A 15,018-nucleotide genomic window follows, 5' to 3' on the forward strand; every position below is an offset into this window, starting at 1 on the left:
TTTTGTTTATTTTGTCTTCACATGGCCTTCTTCCCTTTGGTTTTCATTGGTTCCTTTTCCTATAGAGACACTAGTCATTATATTTAGATTCCACCCTCATCTAGTATGACCTCACCTAAACTAATTATATGTATGTATTTCCATCTAAAGTCACAATCTGAGGTTCCAGGTTGACATGAATTTGGGGGTGGGACTATTCAACCCAGTATGCATGGTGAATAGTTACAGATGAGAAACTGAGTTGATCTTTATCATATGTTTTCTATAAAATATATGATGTTATCAGTATGCCCTCATTTGTTTCTGATGCATTTTACATTGGGTAAGTTTCTACCTCTGTCAGCAAGTGTGAGATCAAAAGGGAGAAGAATTTCTTGTCTCAGTACTAGAATCTAAGATTCTAGGACAGACAAAAGATGATTTGTAGGAAATAAAATGAATTGGGTAGGAAATATTTGAAAATATTTTGTCTTAATAATAGTGCCAGTAATACAAATTAAGATTCTTTAGCTCATCAATCAAATTTCCAAAATGTTTTAAATGAAGTTATTTGTCTAGGAGTGTAGCTTAGTAATAGTGAGGCCCTGGGTTTGATCCTCAACACCAAAAAATTAAAGAACATGAAACTATCTAATTCTCATTAGGTTTTGGCCAAGCACTATTACCTATCATGTGCAAAAAATATACATAGGTGTCTGTAATTAAGACATTATTCCAGTTTCAAGATTCTATATCGATTTATTCACTAATAACAAAACATTATTTTACTTATAATAATGATAACTTACTAAATATAATAATTTACTTATTGCATCATTGTTGATTAAACATTTGAGGACGTACTACTATGTGCTTTAAATTTATGGAATTTAAAGTCTAGATGGAACAACAGATAGTAAACATACAGATAAATAAGTGAATAATTTAGGCTATGTTTGGGGTAGACTTTTTTGTGGGGGGTACTAGGGATTTGTCCCAGGGGGTAGTTAACCACCTAGCCACATCCCCAGTCCTTTTTATTCTTTATTTCCAGACAGGGTCTTGCAAAGTTGCTTAGGGCCTGGCTAAATTGCTGAGGCTGGCTTTGAACTTGCAATCTTCCTGCCTCAGCCTCCTGAGCCACTGAGATTATAGTTGTGTGTGCTATTGCACCCAGCTGGGATGGACTGGACAGACTGCTTTAAACAGGGCATCTGGGGAAACCATCCATTAAGCTCAGGAACAGAAGAGGGAGGAAGATCCCACATGTGATGTTTGGGACCGTATGTTCCAGACCGAGGGCACTGTGTATATTGTAAAGAACTTGAGGTGGGAGCAAGTTTAGCTTGTATGAGGAGAAAGGAAGCCAGTATGGCTCTAGTATAGTGTGTTATGGGAATGAGGAGACAGGAAGTGAAGTAGGAAGGCTTGAGTCACATAGAGAATTGTATAGACCACAGTAACATCTTCAAAGTTGTATTTTTTAAGAAAAACTTTTTTAGTTGTAGATAGACCCAATACCTTTATTTTATTTATTTATTTTTATGTCGTGTTGAGGATCAAACCTAGTGTCTCACATGTGCTAGGCGAGCACCCTACCACTGAGCCACAACCCCCAAAATACAAAAATAAACCCTTAAAATACAAAAACCCCTTAAAATACAAAAAGTTGTATTTTAAGTGCAATGAGAAGTCACTAATAGGTTGTAAGCTGGGGAGTGACATCCGACTTAACTTTGCACACACGTGTATGTGTGTGTTTGTGTGTGTGTGTGTATGTGTTTGTGTGTGTGTGTTTTCTTTATACAGAAGCTAGAAAAGAAGGAAAAGAAAAGTGGGAGGGGGAATCTGTAACTTACATTTTAAAACTCCTGAAAGTGCAATGCATTCTTTCCTAAAGAAATACTTTTAAATATAGACAGAAGTGTATGCATATAGATTATTTGCAGTGTTATTTATATTAACAGGAAATTGCAAACATTGCACATCCAACACTGTCAGTGTGCTTAAGGCAAGTGTGGTATACAAACACCATGTAACTTCATGCAGCCACAAATTATGATGCTTCCAATTTGTGGAATAAGACATCAGATGAAATACCAAAAAATTTAAAAAAAATTTTTTTTGAGCGTGCGGTACTAGAGATTGAACACAGTGGCACTTTAGCACAGGACTATGCCCCCAGATCTTTTTTTTTTTTAAAGAGAGAGTAAGAGAGGAGAGAGAGAGAGAGAGAGAATTTTTAATATTTATTTTTAGTTCTCGGCGGACACAACATCTTTGTTGGTATGTGGTGCTGAGGATCGAACCCGGGCCGCACGCATGCCAGGCGAGCGCGCTACCGCTTGAGCCACATCCCCAGCCCGCCCCCAGATCTTTTATTTTATTTTTATTTTGAGTTAGGGTCTCACAAAGTTGCCCAGGCTGGCCTCCAACTTGAAGTGATCCTCCTGTCTTAGCTTTCTGAGTTCCTGGGCTTACAGGTGTACACCACTGTATCCTATGGGATTAAGTTCTATATATAAGTAGAATTTTTATTTTAGTATATAAAGCATACATAGAGGGGCTGGAGTTGTGGCTCAGTGGTAGAGTGCTTGCCTAGCATGTGCAAGGCCCTGGGTTTGATCCTCAGCACCACATGAAAATAAATAAATAAAATAAAGGTATTGTGTCAAACTAAAAAATAAATATTAAACATATACATTGAAAGCAGATTAAAAGAAAATACACCAAAATGGTAATAGGAGTTGTCTCTGGGTAGTGGAATGCCTAATTGTTACTGTGTTTCTTTATACCTCCAGGTTCTATTGTAAATATGTGTTGCTTCAGGGGCTGGGGTTGTAGCTCAGTGGTGGAGTGCTCGCCTAGCATGTGCTGGGTGCTGCGTTTGATCCTTAGCACCACATAAATGTAAAATAAAGATATTGTATCCACCTAAAAAAACTTAAGAATAAATATTAAAAAATATTGCTTCAATAATCAGAAACAAATATTCAACAAAAATTACTGTGTGTTCAGGTCTAGCCTGTACTGGATCTTCCTTCTCCTTCAGTGTCACTCTGCAGGAAGGACTAGCAATCTTATAGCCCCTAAGTATATGGATAACCTTTATTGCAGTGGCTGCTTCAATAACATATGCTACTAAATTTCTCTGGCTGAGGCTTTGTACTTTTCATATTTGAGAGTATTGAATTTATTATTGGTAACACATCGTAAGATCTGTAGTTTCAAAAAGCTTCCATTATTTCTTTGTGAAAATTTGCACCTGCACCAAGTTAACTTTTTAAAAGTGACTTGCCATGAGCTAATTGGAAGTATAAATTTACCCTTATTTCTTTCCCTGATACCAATAAAAATTTGCAGTGAAAGCTAAATTGCAGCCACAGGAGGGAAAATGTAATGGATTTCTTTGCAGAGTTTAAATTTGTCAAAATTATGATGTGTTATATTTGGCAAATCACTCAACATTGAGAATGAAACAGTAATTCATGTCTGGTGTGAAGGGTTCCACAAAAATTAGCATCAGGCTACTACTCCATTGTGTCGTTTTTTAAAAATATTTATTTTTAGTTGTAATTGGACACAGTATCTTTATTTTATTTATCTCTTTATTTTTATGTGGTGTTGAGGATGAACCCAGGGCCTTGCATGTGCTAGGCAATCGCTCTACTGCTGAGCCACAATCCCAGCCCCTCCACTGTGTTCTTTTGGTTTTTTAAGTGGTTGTTTAACTTTTTGTCACTTACTAAGAATTCTATTTTTAAGCCAAGTTAATTTTTCAGAACATAATCCACATGTATTTTTGTGAATCCAGGAATGTGTTAATGTTGTTAAACTGTGTACTATTTGCCTGTTTATTTTTTTCCTGCTATAGACTGTATTACTTCTTCATATGTGCCCCTGAAGCCTTTTGAAAAGAATTGTCAAAATATTACTGTGGAGGTTGAAGAGTTTGTTCCCGAAATGACAAAATATTGTTATCCATTTACTATTTACAAAAACCATCTGTATGTCTATCCTCTGCAGTTAAAATATGATAGCCAGAAAACATTTGCCAAGGTAAGCAGTGTAAACTATACATTTCTGGAGTATAAAATGTTAGATTCTTTTCATTCTGACTCATTTTCAATGATTAATCATTTTAGGCAAGAAACATTGCAGTCTGTGTGGAATTCCGGGATTCGGATGACAGTGATGCTTGTGGGCTAAAGGTTTGTTTCTGATACTGATAAACATGTGTTTTTGGTAGAGGTAGAAGAGATGGAGATTTGTGGACTTGGTAGTGTCATGTTTCAAATTTAATTTGTCTAAACATCAAAAAGAAAATGTACTATGGTGACAAAGTTAACTACAAGGGTTAGATTAAATGTTAATATATAACAAAATGAAAGGAGAGCATATGTAGCTGTAAAAATGGATAAGCCTGGGCTGGGGTTGTGGCTCAGGGGTAGAGTGCTTGCCTAGCATGTGTGAGGCCCTGGGTTCAGTTCCCAGCATGCACACACATAAAGTAAGCTTTTTCGTATCAGTTTTATTTTGCTTTTGTGTTTGTTATTGGCAGTGCTGGTGATAGAACTCAGAGCCTCATGCATGCTAAACAAATGCTTTATCACTGAGCTATAAACCCAGCGCACATACCAAGTTTTGCCATTGCTTTGATGCTTCTACACAAGGTCATTTTCTTAGGATAGTTTATAATAGTACCATCAGGGAATCATACACTCCTTTCTCCTTGAAATCTGAACAGGCTTTTTGAGCTGACAGAAGCACAGCATGACTACTTTGATGTGAGATATAACTTCTATTCCATGACTAGCCAAATGGTGCCTCCAAACTTGGACTTGTAATCTCTAAAAAGCAGAATCTCAATATTATGTGATATGGTGATTCTTAAATACTTAAAAAAACTGTCATATCACAGTTCTTTTACATTTTCCCTCTTTATAGCTGGTTTGGACTTTTTGCTCTTTAGTCCATTAATCAGAGACCTGAAAGAGAAGTCAAGAGAACATGTCAACATCACAAAGTGTTTATCTTGTTCCCTACTTCTCTAGCTTGAGCCTAAATCAGACAGATGGATGGCCTTATATTCAAATCCCTGGGGAAAGAGGCTGGAATTCCCCAAACTAAATCATCTTATGTTTCATAGCCTCTCCCTTTGAAAAGAGATTTTTTTTTACAGAGAAACTTAAAGATTGCCTGATTCAAATGCAGTGTATTTTCTCTGGTTCTCCCTTTAGTAGAGTCGATAACAACTGTTCTTTTCCTTCTAAGCAATATCCTTTTGTATACTTAGAGATTCTTAGGTTACTTCTCAGCAGTTCTTGAAAATTGCCTTCATAACTATATTTAAGGAGAGTTGGATATGCACTCATATGGAGTCTCAATTTCATTTCATAGCTGGCCTAGAGGCTCGGTCTGAAGTAACAAAGTAAGGCAATTAGTTCTTTGGCATGCTGACTCCATATTCATCCTTGACCTTATTAAAGACCAGTGGAAGTGAAAAACTCACATTAGAAATGAAATCTGATCATTCTCTGGAACCATAGAAAACTTTACATTTATTTTATCAGTATAACAGAAAGGCAATGATTTTTAAAAGTGCCATATTTTAAAATGTTAACAGTAAGCTTCAGTGTAGCTTAATAGAGATTCATTTTTTAATTCATTTAGCCTATAAATGCTTCTGCTAGCTTTTATTTCTTTTTTAAAAGCTCTTCTCCTTGCCCACTGTGCAGTAAGCATCCAAAAAATGTTGCTGACTGGCAGAAGGGGTACCTCTCATGTTAAGATATCCAAGTGGCATGAGAGGAGTAAGCTTTATAGGCCTGGTCTTCCAGATGATAAAAAATGTTCTGCTTCTTACCATTAACTAATTTGGAATTGCATTTCTTTGATGGCCAGACGTTCAAAAGCATCCTACAGGCATTATCTGAGGTGGTGTCATGAATGACTGTAAATGATTTGGAGCTTACAGGCTCATGGTGAGAGCTGCATGGGCTTGGCCAAGGCTCTGTGCTCACAGATGCCTCTAACTGTATGTGGTTCCATAGCATCACATTTAAAGACCGGCATTTGGAATGGTGATTCTGTTTCCTTCTTTTTCAGTGTATTTATGGAAAACCTGCAGGGTCTGTTTATACCACAAATGCTTATGCTGTTGTCTCGCACCACAACCAAAATCCAGAATTCTATGATGAGGTAAAAACATATCATTCTGGTATTTTTAAAATGCACTGGTTTCTATTCTTTTTCCTCTTCAAATTATTTCCGTCTTTTCATCTGTACTTGCAATCCCTGAATGTTTTGTTCCATGAAAACAGATAATGTCACATCAAAATGAAGGGCATCTTCTGCTTGGTACACTCTGATTACAGTGACAGATTTGCCCTAAATTTAAGGGCTTCTGTGATTTGAGATAACATGGTAGAAAACAAATATCAGTCTGGAGCTAGGATTTAGCCCTCCTTGCTTTGATAGCACTGGCTCTGTGACACTAATTAACTTCCCCTTTTTGAGTCTCCACTTTCTTGACTTTAAAATGAGAAATTCAGAAGAAAATTTCTGAAAAGCCTCTAGCTCTTTCCCTTCTAGTTTTATGTGGTAGGATGTAGCCAGTCTGTCATTGAAAAATTTTGAGAGACAGTGTCACACACACGGGCCAACAGAATCTCCCTGGCTGCCCTACACACCTCAGTGAAAAGCAGATAAAGGAGAGTGGGGTGGTCTCTTCTCCTGGTCTCTGTGCTCCTTCCTGAGTTTCTCTCTCACCCTGTCTCCATCTCTCTTTCCCTTCTCTCTACTTCTCCATCTCTATATTTCTGTACTTCCAGCAGGTCACTGCCTAGCCTCTCCTAGCTTATATGTAGCTATTTATTCAGATCTGTAGACTGCTTTTGCTTCCTACATGCTTCCATGGAACCTGAATGAACATACAGGCCAGATGCTCTGCTGTTTCTGTTTCTCATGTCTTCATTCTTGGCTTGGTCTGAGACCATCCCCTGTGCCCTCCTGATTTCCCCAGGTCCACCTGCTGTTGTATGGAGGCCTTATATCCCAGCCATAGGCCTCACTCATTCCTTTCTCAGTTTGAGGGTGGGGAGGGGGATAGTGGCACTTTGCATTTTTTCCACCCAGGGAGGGAATATATCCATATTTATGTGCAGTAGAGCATTAGATACCCAGATGGTCTGGATGCCGTGAATAGGCATGTTCTGTAGTAAAATATACCTACAACAGACCATAGTTATAACACCAAAAAAACCATGCCTTGTGTGCATTTCTATAACCAAGACTGGTCACTGCAGAAAACTAGACCATATAGGAAGTAATTCACGTTGCTTTTAGGATTCCTAAAATGAACAGACTTTTCAGTCATTCACTATATATTGACAGAGAGAGAGAGTGCATGTGTGCACATGCAAGGGAGGGGGAAATGGCTAAAGGCATGTACACTAAATCAAATATGTAGTCTGTAATGTCTCTTACATACTTGCAGGAGACATTCTAAGCATTAAGTTGGTTTCTGATTAGAAAATTGCTTGAGATACTTTATTATATGCATTAATTTTTAACTAAATTCATGAATCATAGGAGATAATTTTTATGTCTAAGAATAGAGCTGAGTTTTTCTTCTAGAGAAATTTATAAAAGCTCTAATTTGTGGATACCATACGGCTGTAGTGACTTTTTGCACATTTATTTGTAAAGGTAAATATATATTTTTTTCATGCAGTAAACAACAACTTAAGAAAAGAAGCCTTTCAGATTCAGTATACATTGACTCTGATTGGGTTACCCACTATCCCTGGACTGTGAGGATGTGGTGTTTTTCTTGTTTGTTCATTTTAATTTTATTAGTGTATATTAATTATACAGAACAGTGGGTTCATTGTGGCATATTCATACATGCATGTAATTTCATCTAGCATTTCAGAAAATTCTACTTCAAAATCGAATCCAGGAGAATCCAAATTACTAAATCAGCCCTCACAAGCCAGGAGAATATTGTCATGAAACCGAAAGTGACCAGAAAAGCATTTGGAATATATTTAAATGATATCTATTATTTGGCCGCTTGATCTGTCATTTAGGAAGTATTTTGGAACAGTGTGATGAAACTGAACTAAATGTCTGACAGTCCAGCTTGATAATTGAAATGAAACAAAACAAAACGCCATGTGTAATTTTGCTGTCATTTCAGATTAAAATCGAGCTTCCCATTTACCTGCATCAAAAACATCATTTGCTTTTCACTTTTTATCATGTAAGTTGTGAAATCAACACAAAGGGAACAACTAAAAAGCAGGACACAGTTGAAACTCCAGGTACCTGTGTTGTTTATCTTTTATTTTATGTAGTACTGGGGATCAAACCCAGAATTATGTATTCTTTAAATATCTCTTTTTATAACTATTTGAAATAGGATATAACTACTTTTCATAAAGCTGCAGAACATTTATACCCTTTACAAAAAAGTACATTTCTGAATTAGGAAAGTTTTTTTTGGGTAAGCTGGATATAGGGGTGTCTCAACTTACTAGGAATCTGAAGTAAGATGATTACTTGAGCCTAGGACTTTGAAGCCAGCCTAGGCAACATAGCAAAATGCTTCTCTAAAAAAAGTTCACTGACAAAAGATGAACTATACATTCATTTTGTTATCATTTGTTCCAAATATCATTTTCCAAATAATCTGCACTATGCTTAAACTACTATAAGCAACATAAAATTGTTATTATTAAAGAAAAACACATATTGTCACAGGGTATTATCATTTCTTTTACGTGGAATTGCCCAGCAACCGGAATTTTCCATTTCTACTTACTAAGGAAGAGGGAAGTGCGCCCAGAGCCAGGGACATCTGTGAGCTGGAGGGAGGTTGGGGGCTGCCTGTTTCTAATGAGAAAAGAACAGATTTAATGAAGTTGAATAAGCTTTAGTAACAAAGTCCCAGTCCTGGTCCTATTTCAGCAAAGCTTCAGATAAACCATGGGAAGCAACCTTGGGAGCGCATAGGAGGCCTGTGAACACAGCTCATGTCATACTCACTTTATGAACATCTGTGTTCCCTGGGATGCAGATCAGGCCAGCCTGGATCAAACATTTATTTAGCAAACATTTCTGTATATTTATTATGTGCAAGAAGTTGTAGTAGGTATTATGGGAATACAGTGAAGCATCCACCATAGATCTGATGTTCAGTGGACATATAATCTCAGAGGGGAAATGAGTCCTATGTGGGCAATTATAATACAATGTAGAAAGTGGTGATTATCAAAATCATTCTACGGGTGGAGGGAAAGGTGTCTGGGAATCACGGAAGGCTTCCAGGAGGAGAGGATGGTATTACAGGGAAAGTGTGTGTATATATATATATATATATATATATATATATATATATATACATATATATATATATTTGGTATTGGGGATTGACCACAGCCACTTTACCATTGAGCCACATCCACAGCCCTCTATTTTTATTTATTTATTTCTCTATCCACCTATTTATTTATTTTTGAGTTAGGGTCTTGCTAAGTTGCTGAGGCTCGCTAAGCCCCCCAAGTTACTGGGATTACAGGCACGTACCACCATCCCTGGCACAAGGTAGATCTTGAGAAAGCAGTTATGGCAAGAAGGTAGGGGATCTGGGATGAAGGAACAGCTTGTAAAGGGTCATAATACTGAGGAATATGGACAGAGACCCACAGTAGTTCACTGAGTCAAGAGTTCAGCATGCTGGGTGTGGGTCATAGGATGTGAAGTTGAAGAAGAGGCATCAGATTATGGAAAGTCTCAAATGCCAGCCAGTGGATTTGTTTTGATTCTGTCACCAATCTGGAACTACAGAAGAGTTATACATACTAGGAAGAGCTGTTTTGGGCAAAAATGAGTCAGACAGGAAAATAAAGGGCAAGGTGAGTTGGAGCAGAAAAAAGGAAGGATAGACCAGTAAGGGAGGTATTTCAAATGTCCAGGAAAGGCTGAGGGCCACGTTATGACAGCTTCAGAAAGGCAGAGAAAAAGGGAATTACAGAAAAAGTATAAGTGCCCTCAGTATTTGGGGGTTCTACATCTATGGAACATTCAAGGAACCATGCATTGAAAATCGTTTTTTCAACAATTGCAGCTATACTGAATACATGATTTTTTTTCCCTTGTCACTCCTAAACAATGCAAACATCTATTTACATAGCATTTATATTATATCAAGCATGACAAGTAATCAAAAAATGACTTAAAGTATACTGGAGGATATGTGTGGTTATATGCAAATACTGTGCCATTAAATATAAGAGACTTGAGTATCCAGGGATTTGGATATCCATGAGGGGTCCTGGAAGCAGTTTGTGGATTCTGAGGGGAAGACTGTATATTGGACCTAGCAAATGACTGACAAGATGATTCAAAGTAAACTGTGAAGTTTTAAAGTTGGGTGATTGGAAAGAAAGTAATGCCATTGGCAGAATTGTGGCCAGGCATGGTAGGTTTGGAACTCATGGCGAGTTTGAGGTATTAGGGAATCAGCTGAGTGATGCCCAGCAGGCAGCAGGGCTGAATGTTAGAGAGCTCCCTTTATGGTTAGTATAATCCTACTCTTCATCCCCATAGAAATTGAAGTTAATTCAGGGTAGGGACCTTGAGAATTGAGAAGAAAACTAGTAGGACAATGAGAACCCATGAGAATATATATCTCCTGAATGATAAATTTCAGCTTCTTTTGCCAAGTCCTAGACAGAAGTGGGCAAGATATTCAATGAAGCATGAGATGGTTATTCTATGTGCCACTCATCAGTTTTAACTGTTCACCCTTTAAGTGGCTTCCTACCTTTGAGCCAGATGGCATGTTTCAGCTTCCTTTGAGCTTCCAAGTGCTCTATATTAGTTTTGACTAAGGGACACACTTGACCACGATCTGATTAATTTACAGTGTAAAAATGTTACCTAAGCAATCTTATAGAGACAGAAAGTGGATTCATGGTTGCTAGGGATGGGGGGAAAGGGGAATGAGAAGTGCCTGCTAAGGACTCTGAAGTTTCCTTTTGGGGTGATGAATGCTCTAGAATTACATAGTGTTGATAGAGACTCAACAGGAAATACACTAAAGACCATTAAATTGTATGCTTTAAATGGATTAATTATATCTGAGTTATATCTTGATAAAAATTTCTATGAGGAAAAAAATGTTGCCAAAGAAGCAATATATATTTTCCTGTTTTCAAGGTTGGAAATCTTTTTTCTTTTGTCAAATTTTCTGTTTAACTATGATGATAGAGTCACTTTTTTTCTTAGTGTTTTTTTTTGTTGTTGTTGTTGTTTTTGTTTTTGGTACCAGGTTTTAAGTCCGCAGTTGCTTAATCATTAAGCTGTATCCCTAGCACTTTTTATTTTTTACTTAGAGACGGGCCTCACTAAATTGCTGAGGCTGGCCTTGAATTTGCGATCTTCCTGCCTCACTCTGCCAAGTCACTGGGATTACCAGCATGCACCACTGTGCCCAGCTATGGCATAGTCATTTCTAATGGTTCTTCTACTCAGGTTACTTTGTCCTGCTTTTTATAAAAGAAAAGGTCTGGACAAACCATTTCTGAAGTTGTACTGGTAAAGATGCATTTCAGGCATGTTTCAGAGTCTGAGAAAGCCATTTAGTTTATATAGACAAAGCAACGTTGTGGTCTTTTAAGAATTAAAGCATTTGCCAAATGAAACACGTAAGTGAAAACATTGTAGCCAGATTTGTGTTGACTTCTGTGTTCACAGTATAAACATACAGACACACAAGTGCACATGCACTTATGCAGAATTTTGAAGAATCGGAAAGGAATAACTTTATGAAGTGCTCTCCAGCCAACACCCTCTCTTAATTGCCAAAACTTGATCCAGAGCAAGCTTTTTTACAGCTGAGTTATAAACACTTGAAACCAGAGTAATTTCTATAATGGAAATACTGACACTGCTCAACTTGAGCAACACAGATGGCTCTCGCTCTTTTAGCTAGAACATGATGAGGTTTCTAATGGAAAGCCAAGGCACCCTTTTGGGGGTAGAACTGTTAAGAAATGTAGAAATTGGGGAAAATCCTGCAGCAGTGTTAGGTCATAAACATTGGCCTGGCCATATTCTTCTACTACACCTCCTCCTCCTGTAATCAGGAAAACTCAGTCCATCTAGACAATTTGTGTTTACTGCCTTCTATAAATATTGAATGTAACCTTCACTTGTGACCTTAATTTTCCATTGTTCCTTACCCTGGTGTTGCCATATCATATTTTGGAACACATTGCTGTTGTCTGAGATGGTCTTAGCCGTATGACTCTGCACTCTTAGTGGAAGGATAGATGAGGGTAACCTGAACTTTAAAAACAAACAAACAAAAAAAAAAAAGAAAAGCCTACCAAAACCATCCCTCATCATGTAAAGATACTGATATTGATGCACATTTTAAGTTTTAAAGTGTTTTCATGATATCATCTCTCTGATCTCTCAGTTCTTTTTAGATGGAGAGACTATGTTTTGTTGTTTTCATGTTTATTGGCAAGGGAATACAGTAAATAACTTGTTAGTGGCCAAGCTAGGATTAGAAATGATCCAAACCCATTGTTCCTTCCCTAGTTCGAGGTTGCCCAACACCTGGGCTCCTATGTACAGATGCCCGGAAACATAACCAGCCTGCCCTGCTCCCCAGCAATTAGACATTTCTGTAGCTAATTTCATTTTCTATTTCATTTCTTATGGCTTATTGTTGTCTTGGCAGTTGGGTTTGCCTGGGTACCTTTGCTGAAAGATGGTAGAATCATCACATTTGAGCAGCAGCTGCCAGTTTCAGCCAATCTTCCCCCAGGCTACTTGAATCTGAATGATGCCGAATCAAGAAGGGTAGGAAAATATTTGCATCAGAATTCTGTTGATACAGTTGATCATTTGGGAGTTAAAGTATGGTCTGTGGGCTGGTGCTGGTCTACTATAAATATAAGTATGGAAAATATGTGTTTATAGCAGTTTGATAAAGTATCTTTTGCCTGTTTTTTCTAATAACTTTTAAAACTGGGCCTTAGATTTTGTGTGTAATTTTAAAAATTCATTTACTTAAGTAATTCATTTTTATTATCATTTATAAAAGCAATCTGTAAAGGATTAGAAATTTAATTGTTGATAGAACTTTATTTTTATTTATTTATATATGGTACTGAGAATCGAACCCAGTGCCTCACACATGCTAGGCAAGTGCTCTACTGTTGAGCCACCACCCCAGATGGATTAGAAATTTTAAATGACTTAGGGTATATTTATTCTAGACACATGTTATTTTCTCTAGTAATCCCATTGTATGAATCTAATATATTAATTTCTGAAAATTGTTGAAATGCATGAAAGTGTTACATGTTGTTCATCTATCTCTTGCTACAAAATAGAAATTCATGTCTGTTTTCTGTTTTCAGCAATCAAATGTAGATATCAAGTGGGTAGATGGTGCAAAACCTTTGTTGAAGATTAAAAGCCATTTAGAGTCCACCATCTACACTCAAGTAAGTTATATCATATGAATTGTGTCAATTTGAATACTCAAATATATTTCTGGATTAAAATAGATGATAGATTCCTACAGGCCACAAAATTTTCTCATTGATAGCATGATTCTAGCTCAGGATATACAATTGTTGCTAAATTATAAGATCCTTTTTATTGCTGTTAGCTGATTTGAGCTTCTCAAAACTCTGAAAGGCATGTGGAAGCTATCTTCATCTTACAGGTGAAGAAACTGAGGATTAGGTAGGTTAGATAACTTCTCCCAAGGGCATGCAGTAATAATTAGGGGAATCAGGTCAAAATACACATTTCCTTTTTGTACTTGCTAATATAATCCATACTGTCCAGAAAAAAACCGGTATGTATGGAGACCATATAGGACAGCTGGACTTACTGGCTAGTGAAGTGTCATGGTAAAATTGAGTATTCAAGTTTACCCAGAACTTTTGTTCTGGTAACTTCCTGCTGCCACTTTATTTCATCTGTCAGTTCAGACTCCTGTTCTTGCTCATTTAATTAAAGTGGAGAAGTAGCCCAACTTCATAGAACACCGTAGTCCAAAAAGGGATTGAATGAATGCTTAATTGGTTGGACACAAATTGAGTCCTTCTGTGTGCCTTGGTACATGCCAGATTAATTTGGTTTTGCTGCTTAGTGAGGTGGTCAAGAGACCTTCGAGACTTGGACATATAGGTTGGTAACTATGGCTGCTGAATCTGGATATTAGAATACCTGGATGGATAGGTTTGCATGATGCAGGAGGGAAGAAAGGTGGAGAGCCTGCCTTTGAGAATAATGAATCAAATTTCATATGGCTCTTTCCATCTGTGTTTCAGGATCTGCATGTGCACAAATTCTTCCATCATTGCCAGCTGATTCAGTCAGGCTCAAAAGAAGTCCCAGGGGAGCTCATTAAATATTTAAAGGTAAATGTACAACCCAACCGCTTTCTGCAAATTTCTGTTGCCACATTTGATGTGGAAAAAAGAATCAGACGGACACTGAAAAATACTTTTGGCTGTGGATCCTCAGGAGAACACTTTGTATTAGGTACTTTTCCATCAAGTGGCTATTTGGAAGCAGACAGCACAGTTGCTACGTTAGAAAATGTTATAGCCAGAATTCGACACCATAGTTTTGGAAATCTCATGGAAATGTTGATTTCAATTGTATAAATTGATTTTGCAGGTCTTTTCTCTTCCGGCTGACTTCCCAGTAAAGGTGGAGAACTCTGTGGGGGAAAGGGCCAGGGGAAACGTGAGCACGTTTGCTTCATAAAATGTGAAATGGTTCCTGTGTCCATGAGTGAAAGACTATGAAAATGGCCTATTAAAGAGACAAACATACTTTCCACATGTTGCATAGGGGACAGTTAAGAAATGCCATACTTTTTCAGATGAATAGAGAAGCTCAAAGTGTTTATTCCCTATGCACTAGTACTGCAATGTGCATCATAGGACTGGGCTGGCAGCTGCTTTCTTCATTGGGTTGCTCCTTTAGCAGTTTAGC

At 37.5% G+C, this 15,018-nt stretch overlaps 1 protein-coding gene across 2 annotated transcripts in view; it reads left to right on the plus strand.

Moving 5' to 3' along the window:
- Positions 1-15,018, plus strand: part of DOCK11 (dedicator of cytokinesis 11) — a 192,857-nt gene that overhangs the window by 89,723 nt on the left and 88,116 nt on the right. For both annotated transcript variants that reach the window (XM_081276990.1, XM_081276991.1), the window contains exons 17-23: positions 3,854-4,038; positions 4,125-4,190; positions 6,088-6,180; positions 8,183-8,306; positions 12,737-12,858; positions 13,422-13,508; positions 14,346-14,435. In XM_081276990.1, the coding sequence (XP_081133116.1) occupies positions 3,854-4,038; positions 4,125-4,190; positions 6,088-6,180; positions 8,183-8,306; positions 12,737-12,858; positions 13,422-13,508; positions 14,346-14,435 (767 nt within the window). The remainder of the gene's footprint in view (positions 1-3,853; positions 4,039-4,124; positions 4,191-6,087; positions 6,181-8,182; positions 8,307-12,736; positions 12,859-13,421; positions 13,509-14,345; positions 14,436-15,018) is intronic.

This window comes from Spermophilus citellus, assembly GCF_964194105.1.
Source record: "Spermophilus citellus genome assembly, chromosome: X".
In the NCBI taxonomy this organism is placed as follows: domain Eukaryota; kingdom Metazoa; phylum Chordata; class Mammalia; order Rodentia; family Sciuridae; genus Spermophilus; species Spermophilus citellus.